Here is a 12,791-nt window from a genome sequence, read left to right as displayed (position 1 = left end):
TCAATGTCAAGACTACCATCCCCACCCCTTATTTTCTCCTTTTAAAGATGCTCACAATTTATTTTTCTTTCTGAGTTTAATTTTCCAAGTAATGATAGGCTTTAGTAAGACGAAAAACGGAATCATTACGGACACCAATAAGACGGAATCATTACGGAAACAACCTCCATACTCTTGCCAGCACGGAAACAACCTCTATACTCCTATGACAGGCAATGCAATATTATCATACATATACCTAGGGGTGGCAGTTTCGGGTAACGGGTCGTGTTCGTGTCAGCAATCGGGTCAATTTCGAGTCGATTTCGGGTCAAGCTAAAATCACTTAAAATTGAATAAAACTGAAAATTGAAGTTATTAGAAATAAAATTAGAATTTCGGGTCATGTCGGGTCCATTTCGTGTCAAAACGGGTGATTTTCGGGTCACTTTCGGATTTTGTCTCAGTAAATCGGGTTACGAGTTTGGGTCGGGTTCGGGTCGGGTTCGGGTCGTGTCTGATATTGCCGGCCCTACATATACCCTCCATAAATAGGCTATTGAATAATAAAACAGTATTTATGTATGGACACAGTCTCATGCCGGAATATTTATGTACGGACACAGTGTCATGCCGGAATATAGTAATATCAAGAACATAAGCCTGAAACTGATATACAAGTGATGTGTCCAGTAGATTATCATATAGAAGTTGGAAATGATTAATTAGGTAGTCATATTATGTAATATATGTGCATTGAGCTTTCAGTCAACCAGGATGTGAAACTAGGAGATGAATGGGATATAAGCAAACTCAAACTATAAAAAACAAGAAGTAGTTAATATGAGGCATTTGGCTAGGAATCAGTGATATGCCTAGCAAAAAAAACACAACCACCCGAAACTCAAAAGAACTCTTGAATGACATTAAAATGATGAGCATTCAGTACTGAAATGTTAGAAAGAAAATTGTTAAATCTCTGATGGTGAAAATTTATGTAAGAAGTTCTAACCAATCAAGCAATTGTGCTTCTAAGGATGTCAATTGCATTTCAGATTGCAAATTGTTGCCTGAGCCAATCTGCAGAAACAAATCTTCAACAACCCATGATAGCACAGTTATAAACAAACACCCCTACTTTTTCCTTCACACCAAGTACCTTCCAATCCAAACTCCCATTCTTGATCCCTGATTTCGGGCACCAAGTATTTAACACAATAGCTTCACCTTCTTGGCTCCTTTGGCCGCCCACCACTAGAAGTTGCTTTCCAAAGGCTTTAAAAGCCAGCCCCCAACCATTTGAATAATCAGCTCGAACCGGCAGTCTTCCTAACACATCCCACTTTTTGTTCTCCTTGTCATACTTTATTACATCGTTGGTCAAGTACTCAACTGCATATAGTTGATTATCAACAACTGCAACAAGAGGGGGTGCCTGGGCCGCCTTATTTTCGTTTGGATACATCCCTTCAATTCTTCTCCATTTCCTTGTCTTAAGGTCTAGCTCCTCCCCACAAGTTAATGATTCAGTGTGACTTGTCATCCCCCCAATCACGTAAAACTTGTCATCCATGAAAAAACCAGAGGATAATTTGCGTGGAGAGTGCATACTGGGCAACATTTCCCATTTACCAGTTGAAGAATCATAGAGCTCAGCAGACTTTAGAATGTTCCCACTCTTGTCGCTCCCTCCAGCAATGACAGCAACCGATCCAAGACTACCCGAAGCAAACAAACAACGAGGATGATTTATTCCTTCACATTTGAACCAACTATGGTGAATTAAGCTATACTTCCACGTCGCAAACCCAAATAACTCACGCCCAAAAACAAGCAACTCACTGCCTACAGCTAATGACTCCTTATCAGCATGATTAAAACACTCATCACATGGAATTTTAGGCAACTTTACCCACTTATTCCTCATCGGGTCAAACGCCTCCCACCCCCTCGGATCACAAACCATATACACCCAATGCTCCACAATCTCTAACTTCTTGCGCAACTCGTATAAATACCCACTTTTCATTAGTTTACTAAACCTAACATTAAGGCCAGATAAAGAAAAATAATCTGATCTACAAGCCCAAGCAAGACAATTCAATGCAACATCATCATAAAGACCAGGTATAAGTGAATCATTCGATCCAGACTTAAAACCACCATCATAATCTCCTCTACCTTCTCCATCTCTCCCCTCCAAAAACTTATCTACAAAAGACTCATTTTTCAACTTCTTCTTAGATTTAAAATCCATTACGAACCAAACTCTCACACAAATCAATCACACCCCCAAAAAAGTTTCGATTTTTCACACTCTAACAGACTCAATCATTCATCAACCAATCCAATAAATCACTAAACCACACCCTTCTACCCCCTAACCTAAAGTTCTCAACTTCCACTAACCCACAAAAAATCTCACATTAATTTCATATACACAACAAAAACCAATCAAAATCACAATCAAAAATCCAACATTCCAGTTTAATAACATCAATCACCAAACCCCATCAATGTTCTGCATATATAAACATATATAAAAATTAATACATGAACTAGGATCTTGCCTGCAAAAAAAAAAAAAAAGAACTGGGTCAAAATATCTACATACAAACATATATATAAAGAGATGAATAAAAATATAATAAATATAAATACAAAGAGGCTATAGAGCTTTTGATTATTACCGGAAGTTTTACATGGCCGGAAAAAGTTTTATCGGCTGAGGTGTCAACATGTGCGTGTAAGTATGCAAGTATGTATCGCTGGTTTCTTACAAACAGGAGAAGAACTGAAACAGATTGTCTTAAAGCAAAAAAACAATATTGCAATTAGGTGCATCATTTTTGTTTGTTTTTGAGCAAGGGTCCCTTACAATTTTATTATTTTGTTGTCAATATGTATAAAGAGAACACAAGATACAAGAAAGGGGAAATAATTTTCTAAGATAAATTGAGAATAAAATATTTTAATGAATTTTCATTTGGTAAATTTTTTATGGTGCAGTGATTTGAAATATTAAATCAATAGTTGAAAATTGAAGACTATAAGAAGTATAAATTATAAAATTTTGATAAATGAATAATATTAGTGAATTATGAATTAATATATATATATATATATATATATATATATATATTTGTAGTAAAATTATATTTAAAATTTTCATAAACATCCGATACTTTTGGAGGTTTGATTCGTGTTTGCCTTTAGCTAAAATGGTCAAGTGTGAGAAAATGCTTAAGAGCATTTTGGTTAAATTGGACCTGTAAGATATTATGTAAAATTTGCTGAATCTGTAAGACATTTTGCTTCAATGGTACTCGCTATATTGGTTGGTTATAATTTAAAAATAGTATGTTATTAATATTTTAAATTGTTAAAATAGAATATATCAGTTCAATATGGTAATAAATGATGTACAATCTTCCTACAGATTTTCTTACATACCTGTAGAGGTTCGATGGCTAAATTTATAGACAACAGCTGATCATGGTTGGAGTTGAGTTCTTGGAACTGTTGACTAAATTTTTTTATTTTAAGTATGTCAACTCACCTTTTAGCCAAGGGTTTTAGATGGTTGGAGATGCTCTAATAAATTTGTCTTTAATGAGTATTTGACTATTTTGAGTAAATTGTATGTAACTGGTTTTGTCTAATTTGGTAGTGTACTAAATTATTCCAGAACATTTAAAATTCTGATTCGGTTCAATTAATTACTCTCGTAACAATTATGGTCACCTGACTTTGGACAATAGAGGATGAAACCTAACCACTTATAATATCCAACTGCGTTTAGTATGTTTATTAATATAATGAAAATATTTTTTGGACTCCAAATAATGCTCGGTATATAATATTCCATTTTTTTTCTCAAGTGATGTGATTGATAGATGATTAATTTTAATCGGATGGTTGATGTGTATATAACAAGATTTATTATTATTAATGTGAGTTAGAATCAATAATATGTTGCTAACTAGATTTGAGAAAAAAAATTCGGAACAATTTTTAAGATACTTGGCATTCTTTTATCTTTAAAAACGTGGAGCAATTTTATTTGTTTTCAAGCTCCAAAACACTTGCACAAACTAACAATACACAAACTGTTCCTTATACAGTGAAAATTGTATTGCTGCGAAGGCGTGTCTTCTTCTAATAAAAACCCCATGCATGGCCTCAAAAAAGAACGCTTTGAAATAAACAAAAGCTGATACGCTACAATTTCTATGAACAAAACAAGTAATAAAAGAATTTTAATTTCCAAGCCCTGAATGCATACACGTAAAAACTACTAATTGTATATGTGTGTTAAACTTATAATAAGAACATAAAAAGCAAATTATTTATAGGAGAGCCGGAAAAAGAATTTGCATACACAACGATGATTGAAAATATTCTGACTATTTGATTTATAGGGAGTATGCTATCATAAAAGTAAGGGAAATGAGAGAATAGCCTAGGATCGAAAAATAAAATTAAAATAACAACCGCTTGATCTGCATATAATATCCGTACAAGATTCATACTAGCTAGACCATAAACCATACTATTAGAAGATTACCATGCATTTAGATTTAACAGAGTAAGTCTGAGTGCCTAACACAGGATTGATGGGCACCTTCAAGGCTAATATAAAGCTTAACATTACACCTACCTCTTGAAAAGTTTCACAAATAGGCCATACTACTCTTTACTTAAGTTTTATTTTTGTGATTTTTGAAAAATTATTGGAGTTTTGAAAACGACATTCATGTGGGAAAAAAAGAAAGTTGGAATAAAAATGCCACTAGTTTTAGAGAGAGGGAAAGAAAGGAATGCTAGCTTTTATAGAAAAACAGGTCGATTGTCTATCCAAATACTCCCAAAATGAGTACCGGTATTTTCATCTTGCAGACTTCGACTTCTTTGCATTGAAAATGAAACATATAGTTGATTTTAGATCATGGGTTGAACTTTGAATTTAACATTTGAAATTCTCGAAATTTATATTGTTACGTCTAATATTTCCAAAAAGCTCATCTAATTTGGGATGGAGGGAGTAATCAATTGATCATATAACTGAAAGAAATAGAAAAACCAAATTCTTTCGAAAGCCCAAACATTTGACTAAATCCAATACTTTCTGCCCAATAAACCAAAATAAAACTATCTTTTTAAAATACGAGTCATATTTGCCCAAGACCCTTAAATAAATAATTGGGACGAAATAAATTAGGGTTCATACATGTATAACTTTGAATCCCAAAAGAGGCACATTGCTTGAGGTGAAGCTTGAAGCTCACAAAACAAAAATATCTATTTTGAGAAGTTGGACTATAACCGAATATTCAGGATAATCCATTAAATGAAAGAAAATTTTGGTCATATTCAAAGTTGCAATTAAGGCCACTCAAAGTATATTCAATCGAGGACCTATTAGTACAAGTCTACAAGGTATACTGAGAAGCATAGTTGTCTGCTACTAGTTTGATGACTCACCACAAGGAGAGGGCGGGGAAGAGATAAAACCTAGCTGGTAATGTACAAACAGATACAACAGACTTGGACATTTCTGTTAGTATTCTCCAGCTCATATCAAAGCATTTCAGACCTTTCACCTACTTTGTTACGTTTACAACAACAAATATATTGAGGAATAGGCCCCTGTTTTCCAACTACCCAAGGATGATCAGCAACATTTTCCAGAGACAACCGCTGCCTCGGGTCTGCAAGATAAAAATACGGGTACTCAGAAATATGTAATATATGTGGATCGTAAGCTTAGAGGGTAATTATTTAAAGAATAGCTCGGATGTCTTTCCTAAATACTGACAACTTATCACCGATTAATTTTGTTTTGGCATTTTTATTATTTCGGTATTCTCATATCTATTAAGAAAGTAAAGCCCACAAGTATCAAGGCACCAAGAACGGAAATATCAGATAAAGGTACTGTACAAGAAATTTTAGGTTAAAGACTGACCTTTGCAAAGAAGTCCCTCAATCAAGCTCTTGAGCAAAGGATTCATGTCAGGAGGAAGTGCTATTTCATCATTAACAATCTGTGGGGATTTAGTCAAAAAATAAAATATATTTTTAGACAATGTGAAAGTAAAAGACAAGGACTACATAAGACGAAGAACTGAAACAGATAATAATTTTTGAATAAGAATAAACGTTATCCGCTTACCCTGTCGTATGTATCCTGAAGAGTATCTCCGAGAAAAGGGTAATTCCCCAGCACCATGCAGTACAAGGTAACTCCAAGCGCCCAAGTGTCAGCAGCTTTGCCATGATAGGTTAAGCCTGCAATCAAGAATGATTGTCTGCATTAGAGTTTATAGATAATAGCGAGGCTCCTTAATATGTTAAGTACATCAAGTCATAATCACACTCTAACCTAAACAGCACTCAGGAGCAGTAAAAACAGGAGTTCCAGGGGAGCGTCGAAGCTCATCATTGTCATCCTACAGGTAACAATTACAGGAAAAGGTAAAGAAAGTGTTCGAAAAACACAGAAATATATAAAGATAAATTTAATTTAATTAGAATCCAGACACTTCACTGATACATTAATTTTAAAAGTTTTTAAAAATCTGATAAGCAAACAGCTGAAAAGTGCACGCCTGGTAGCCAGTAGGCTAGTAACCATACTCCAAAGAGATCATTTGACAAGTAATATCTGATATAAAGCTTGTTTAGATAGCAAAAATATATTCGTAACTAATATAAGGAAAACCCTCTTCTCTGAACTCTGAAGTATTGCTTTAAGTTTTAACTCTTGTAAACCTCAACTTCCCTTGGTCAGGTTATATAATATTAGATTGCGTTTAGGAACATGTATTTCATTTCGAATCTTGGATTTCAAATGACATGGTTTGAGGTGTCATTATAAATTCTTAGTTTTATACTAGTATTTGAATGTCCTGGATTTCAAATGAAACTCAAATCCAACTTTTTTTGTCGATCCAAACATGTCATTCGATCAAATCCAGGACTTCAAATGAAATCCAAGTTCCCAAACAGGGCATTATTATAATCATGAATGTGAACTGGGCAATAAAAGCATTACATGAAATCAAGAGGAGCTATAACCACGGTCGAGATGATAAAAAGGAGCAAAATGATATATCTGCAGTTTACTTATAACACTCTTGAGTACTGGGGTACCAAACTTGAGAGTAATTAGGTTGGCAAAAAAGGGAATGATCAGCTCATTACCTGGAAAACCTGGCTGACACTGAAATCGCCTATCTTTACCGTACCAGTACCAGTAACCAAAAGATTGTCAGGTTTAATATCACCGTGCACGATATTCTGCAATTTAGAGTATATAATATGTGAGTATTCACATTACGTAATCCAACAAAATCAAGGGCACAAATAAAATGGTTAGACTATGCTATGTAATCGATATGGAAAAATTAACTCATTGATGAGTCTGATTTATGATAATTAAATGCATGAAAGATAAATTTAAAAGGTATAATATATTAGCTCCGCTAGCCTAGATGATTCAGCACTTGCCAGCTTTAATATTGTATGACTAGCATATCTATGTCTTTCCGTCTATAAATAATCCAAGGAGACAACCCTTGAACAGCACTGAGACACATCACCTATAAGAAAATTGATGATATGGTTTTTCCAGAAACGGCCATAGTAACTGATTTTTATCTAATATGTGAGGAAATGAATCAAGTTTTCTAAGAACTACAGATTCATATACTTCACCTCTATTTGGCACACATTCAAAGCCGGCCTAATACTAAACCAATTTAGGTCAATCATTGGGGCTCAGCTCATACAAACTCACCCAATTTTATAATCTGGGACATGTTATCCTAGGAACTTACGCAAAAGTAAGAGCAAGTCCAACAGCTTTCCTATATGAGCTCCTAAGCTCAAATATAGGGAATATGACATAAAGTGCGACTCCAACAGTGTCCTAGTGATTCCATAAATCACTAGAACATCCTCAAAATCACTAGCCATGCCCCATTTTTAGGTGACCACTAGTCATCCCCTATTTCATTTTTTTGAAATAAAAAATTCATTTCCCTCTCTTTCTACACTCTTGGTCCCCACTATTTATTTCGTCCATTATTTCCCCTTTACTAGTTCAAATATATTATCATAAATTAATGAGGAATGGAAATTGGGATTGTTGTTGGAGTTGACACACAAAATGGTGATACTAAATCACTAGGATCCTTCAGGATCCATTATTTTATAATATTTACGGGGAATGGACTAGGATACTGTTGGACTTGCCCTAAGATGTGGGATCAAGGCAAATTATTTAGTTTTATGAATAATAGATTCTAATAAATAAATCTACAACATACTTGAAAGTACTTATGAATGATTTGACCCCTTATTGACCTCAAATAAGTATTTTCAACCATGATTTAACCCATGTGCCAAGTGTTGTCTAGATACGAAAACTATCCTCCTGAAGGTCAAATACTATAATCACTAAACATCTATGTTCAACTATACATATTGCAAAAGTACAAAAATTATGACAAATAGAGAGTTCGTGCAAATAAGAGCATTGTCATTCTAGCAGAACATAGTAAGCGCCCAGATCATACATGAGCATGTAGATACATCAACCCAGAAACTACATCTCGCAAGTACTTCTGTGCTATATCGTCTCCTAGCCCGCCTGGTGGACCAGAACCCTCGCAAACCCATTTGCCTTCAACATATTCGAGAACTGAAGAGCAAACAAAAGAACAATGTATCTATGGTCAAAACAAGCTCCTACTTTCAAGCTCCTTAGAGAGAGAACAGTTCAAAGTGTGTGTGTGTGTGTGTGAGAGAGAGAGAGAGAGAGAGTACCCATGTAAAAGTAGTCCATTGTGGGGTCATCAATCACCTCAACAAGATTCACTATATTCGGGTGTTCCAGCATTTTCATTATTGAAACCTGTTCCATAGAACTATATAACTAAATCGAATATCATATATACAAAATACCAAGGCCTAAATCAGTTTGTGTACAAGATGATTTCTAGCAACTAAATCAGTTTGTGTACAAGATGATTTCTAGCAACTGATAAAATTAAATAGTTCCAATTTTCAAGCAAAACCTCTTTAATTAGATCTGGAAACAGATCTAAGATGTGCCATCTACATAAGCACTTTACAATATACTTCATTATAAGAGGTAAATAGACAGCAAAAGATGCATAGCGGCATAGATCAGCACGCAATGGAGCCCCAGTTCAAGCTATACTATCAAGAGACAAAATCACCAATTTCCTAACTACTAACATTTATAATGTTACAATATAAATCTTACCTCACGAAGAACATCACCCATGGCAGTCTCAGAGGGTGCTACTCGGAGCTTTAACAAGTGAGATTTGTGAAAGGCCTGCGCTAAAAAAATTGGCAGTAATTAGTCACGTCATGATGTATTTCAGATACAAGTTCACATGGTACATAAAACAATGTCTCCTCCCACTAGTGAGAGGGGCAATTTGACTTTATGTCAGACTGTTTGGCATATATTAGTTTAATCACTCCAAAACATCTTTGTAACATGTAAGATATTCATAAAAGAAATCAGACCTGATAATTGAAAGAAGCTTTGAGTTGGGATAATATATAGGTACCCAAAAAGACAAGTTTTATAACAAGTGTATATTTAAAATGGGCATGTATTTTGAAGATGAACACTACCTTGATCGCATAATGCTTCCCATCAACACGACTTCTATACAAAACCTGTTTCCCTTAAGATATTAGGTTAAGGATAAATTCTTTACAAGAATTGACAGAATAAAGTCAACAATAACGAGCTTACCACTTTCCCATAGCTACCAGAGCCGATCTTGTACTCACGAATGTACTCATTAACCGTCTTGATCCCATCCTCATCCTTAAAAAAATATTTACCCAAAGAAGCAATTTAATAAGATCCTAACATAAAAGTAAGCACCTATTACGTAAAAGTATGCAACATCATATCCTTGCTTCTTAATGCACAAGTAGATAATGTAAAAAAGAGACATTACCATACATAGACATTACCATACATGTAACCAGATAAACTTATATACAAAAACAAACTAGGAACTTGACATGACCTTGAGGTTATAGACAAGCTCTCTTAAACAAACTAACAGCAAATTTACTGTACTCAGGCTACTTTAATTAATACAATCCCCCTAGTTATGTCCACTCAACCTATCCCAAAGCAAGGGTTGAACTAAGTAAATGAAATGTTAATTTTAGTTTATCAATTACTTACTTGATCCAATATGATATGATATATGCAAAAGCTCAAAGAATATTAAGGACCACGTGCATTCATTAAAAGAAACGGTAGATTTAACATTTTATCTTCAGCTGAACAATAGTTGCCTTGGAGATGCACTGATTAAAATTGAACTGACGTGCCATTACAATGAGTAGCGAAATAATAAGGGGACAGTCCGCTTATTATCTTATAACTTTTCAGAAGTATATACAGCAGTAAGCAATATTAAGTAGACACTATTAGCAAAACTTTCTTAACAGCAGCTTTGCACTTGATCTATGAATATAATATTTTGAGAAATCAGTAACATTAATCTTACATATAGTATGTGTATAGTGTATACCCATCACTATCTACTCGCCAAAGAATAATTTCACCCATGTTGTTACAAGCCGAGGTTTACATAAACTAAAATATATAGATGATTGACAAATTTGTTTATTTATTAAAGAATAACAAATTTTGGTTCAAGTAAAGATAAAGCTAACGTACTTAGTAGCTTGTGGTGAATCATAAAGCAAAAACTTACTATAAAGTAACTTTATGTGATGACACAATTCAACTACACAGTGTACAACATAGCACTGAATCTTGTATTACAAATAAGTTTATAACTTTGTCAAAATTTCTAAATGTACCTCGGAGCGGATGACTGTCCGAGTCTCCTTGACAGGAAACTCTCTGCAGATTAATCCATTTTGAGTTCTGTACAGAATGATGTCTTCAGATCGCTTTACAGTGACAGGCAACTCACTATCATCCCCGTTTCCAGTATCAGTTACATCACCATCATCATAAGTATCAGTTATATCGCCATTATATGAACAATCATCATCTTCATCTTCAATATCTTCATCCAGCAACAACTCATGTGACAAGCGATTGCCATAGGGCACGGTAGGCCCTGCCATCTTTTTAGACCGCTTAGCCAATGAAAATCCAAAGCAACCACAGCAACCCATTCCCGTTGCTGTTCCTATAAAGTACCTCTTAATAAACATGCGAATCTTTGATTCTTTTAAAGAAATAAAATATACTGCAGTAGATATGTCTGATCCCCCGACCTATTAAAAAAGAAAAAATTAAAATATCAAGATAAGACACGCCCTTAAAATGTAAACCTAATATGATTATTCATTTTCTTTCTAGGTTCCAATAGAAGATTCCAAATCTAACAATATAAACACAATATACCATAGAATAATATAACAAAACCACAAATTCTCTAGAATATTAAAAATAAACCCAACTCTCAATTTTTGTAGGGAACAAATTTGAAATTAACAACACTAAAATCACTAATTTAAAATTTCTCATATAACCAGTAAACAGAATCATAGCAACTTAAAGCATCAAACAAAACCTAAGAACGATTATAATAGCAAGAAACAGAGCACCCCCAACCTACTAAAAGATCAATAAGATATCAATGAAACTCAGGCCTCTAAATTAACTATTTTATCATTTCAATCCAAAATTCCCTATCTAACAAAATAAATACAGCACTGTAAACTAACACACATGAACTAAAAATTCTATTATACACGTAACTAACACCGAACTCCCGATATTAACATACATATATAACCAAGCTCAAATTTTCTATTTCTAGCAACATAAATACAACACCCTAAACCAACATATACGAACAACAAATTCTATTAAGTATTGAACTTCCAACATTACTAATAAAGCGATATAAATTCCGAGATACAGAGCAAGATTAACTACCCTTAATTATATAAGCAGGGAGGGATGCCGAAAAGGGCTAGAAGCCCTAACTAAGCTTTGCTATTCCAAAGGATGCCATTCCGAAAAGTGAAAAAAGCAGCTAATCAAGTTAATTCCATTTCGATTCAACCCCAACATTTCAAGGACTCCAGTTTAGATAAAATTGGATGTAAACCACTGCAATCCGCTTGATTTCAACTCATTCACCTGTATAAAATCATCAAACACGCATCAGTGGTGCAAAGAATTATAATAAGAGCGACATGTTTAGAGAGTGAGATTGAATTGGGGGATATGTGTACCTTTTTGATTTGGTATATGTCAATTGGAGAATAATTGGGCGAAAAGACAGAGATGAGAATGGAAAGGAATATAGATGGATTGATTGATAGGGAGATTTGGGAACACTGGGGCTCGATTGGGTGGTAACTTAATACATACAGACAAACACAAGAGCGAGCGCGAGAGAGAGAGGGCCACAGAGGGAGAGAGAGAGAGAGATATATTAGACCGAGGGAGATTTTGAGATACTTGGAAAATATATCAAAATTTTGAGATACGACCGGTTTGGGAATTAGTTGTCAGCGCGAGATGTTTTGACTAGCTGCTTGAAATAATAGATATTTTGACTAGCGAATTGAATTAGCAGTTTCGTGTAAAATTGTGTGATAAATAGCTGTTTCATTAGCTTTTTATGACACATATCAAAATCGCTAACCCAAAAAACTCATCAAAGTAGCTTTTTGAAAATTAGCTTTTTAAGGTCAAACCTCTATTTCAATCCGCTAACTATCAAACACTATCATTAGCGTATTGAAATGGT

At 34.4% G+C, this 12,791-nt stretch overlaps 2 protein-coding genes across 5 annotated transcripts; both read right to left on the bottom strand.

Annotated features, from left to right (window-relative positions):
* Positions 1–879: 879 nt before the first annotated feature.
* Positions 880–2,823, bottom strand: LOC108216252 (F-box/kelch-repeat protein At5g60570). 2 transcript variants are annotated; one of them, XM_017388961.2, is made up of 2 exons: positions 2,670–2,823; positions 880–2,549 (listed from the first exon to the last, which is right to left on the bottom strand). In XM_017388961.2, the coding sequence occupies exon 2, from the start codon at positions 2,234–2,236 to the stop codon at positions 1,076–1,078; it is 1,161 nt and encodes a 386-aa protein (XP_017244450.1). In that variant the 5' UTR covers positions 2,237–2,549; positions 2,670–2,823; the 3' UTR covers positions 880–1,075. The 2 variants fall into 2 exon arrangements, with proteins under 2 accessions (XP_017244450.1, XP_017244451.1); XM_017388962.2 differs by having other exon boundaries at positions 880–2,500; positions 2,670–2,802.
* A 2,476-nt stretch (positions 2,824–5,299) lies between these two features.
* LOC108219577 (serine/threonine-protein kinase GRIK2) lies at positions 5,300–12,476 on the bottom strand. Of its 3 annotated transcripts, XM_017393084.2 has the most exons (13): positions 12,271–12,476; positions 11,969–12,175; positions 10,876–11,301; positions 9,782–9,856; positions 9,658–9,702; positions 9,275–9,349; positions 8,812–8,899; positions 8,562–8,686; positions 7,186–7,281; positions 6,365–6,431; positions 6,155–6,270; positions 5,948–6,026; positions 5,300–5,690 (listed from the first exon to the last, which is right to left on the bottom strand). In XM_017393084.2, exons 3-13 carry the CDS (start codon positions 11,236–11,238, stop codon positions 5,560–5,562), a joined length of 1,260 nt encoding a protein of 419 aa, XP_017248573.1. In that variant the 5' UTR covers positions 11,239–11,301; positions 11,969–12,175; positions 12,271–12,476; the 3' UTR covers positions 5,300–5,559. The 3 variants fall into 3 exon arrangements, with proteins under 3 accessions (XP_017248573.1, XP_063948323.1, XP_017248574.1); XM_064092253.1 differs by lacking the exon at positions 12,271–12,476 and having other exon boundaries at positions 5,326–5,690; positions 10,876–11,207; positions 11,969–12,110; XM_017393085.2 differs by lacking the exon at positions 12,271–12,476 and having other exon boundaries at positions 5,326–5,690; positions 10,876–11,213; positions 11,969–12,109.
* Positions 12,477–12,791: the final 315 nt, after the last annotated feature.

The sequence above is a fragment of the Daucus carota genome, chromosome 4 (genome assembly GCF_001625215.2).
Source record: "Daucus carota subsp. sativus chromosome 4, DH1 v3.0, whole genome shotgun sequence".
In the NCBI taxonomy this organism is placed as follows: Eukaryota; Viridiplantae; Streptophyta; class Magnoliopsida; order Apiales; family Apiaceae; genus Daucus; species Daucus carota.
Note: the sequence above shows the minus strand (reverse complement) of the source record. Positions and strands in the feature narration are given on the sequence as shown.

Bases quoted from the DNA above. Each gene is read 5' to 3' on its own strand.
- LOC108216252 (XM_017388961.2), bottom strand. From the start codon at position 2,236: ATGGATTTTAAATCTAAGAAGAAGTTGAAAAATGAGTCTTTTGTAGAT.
- LOC108219577 (XM_017393084.2), bottom strand. From the start codon at position 11,238: ATGTTTATTAAGAGGTACTTTATAGGAACAGCAACGGGAATGGGTTGC. The intron at 6,432-7,185 runs GTAATGAGCTGA...TGTTACCTGTAG, and splicing joins GTGTCAGCCAGGTTTTCCAG to GATGACAATGATGAGCTTCG. The intron at 6,271-6,364 runs GTTAGAGTGTGA...TCTTGATTGCAG, and splicing joins TGCTCCTGAGTGCTGTTTAG to GCTTAACCTATCATGGCAAA.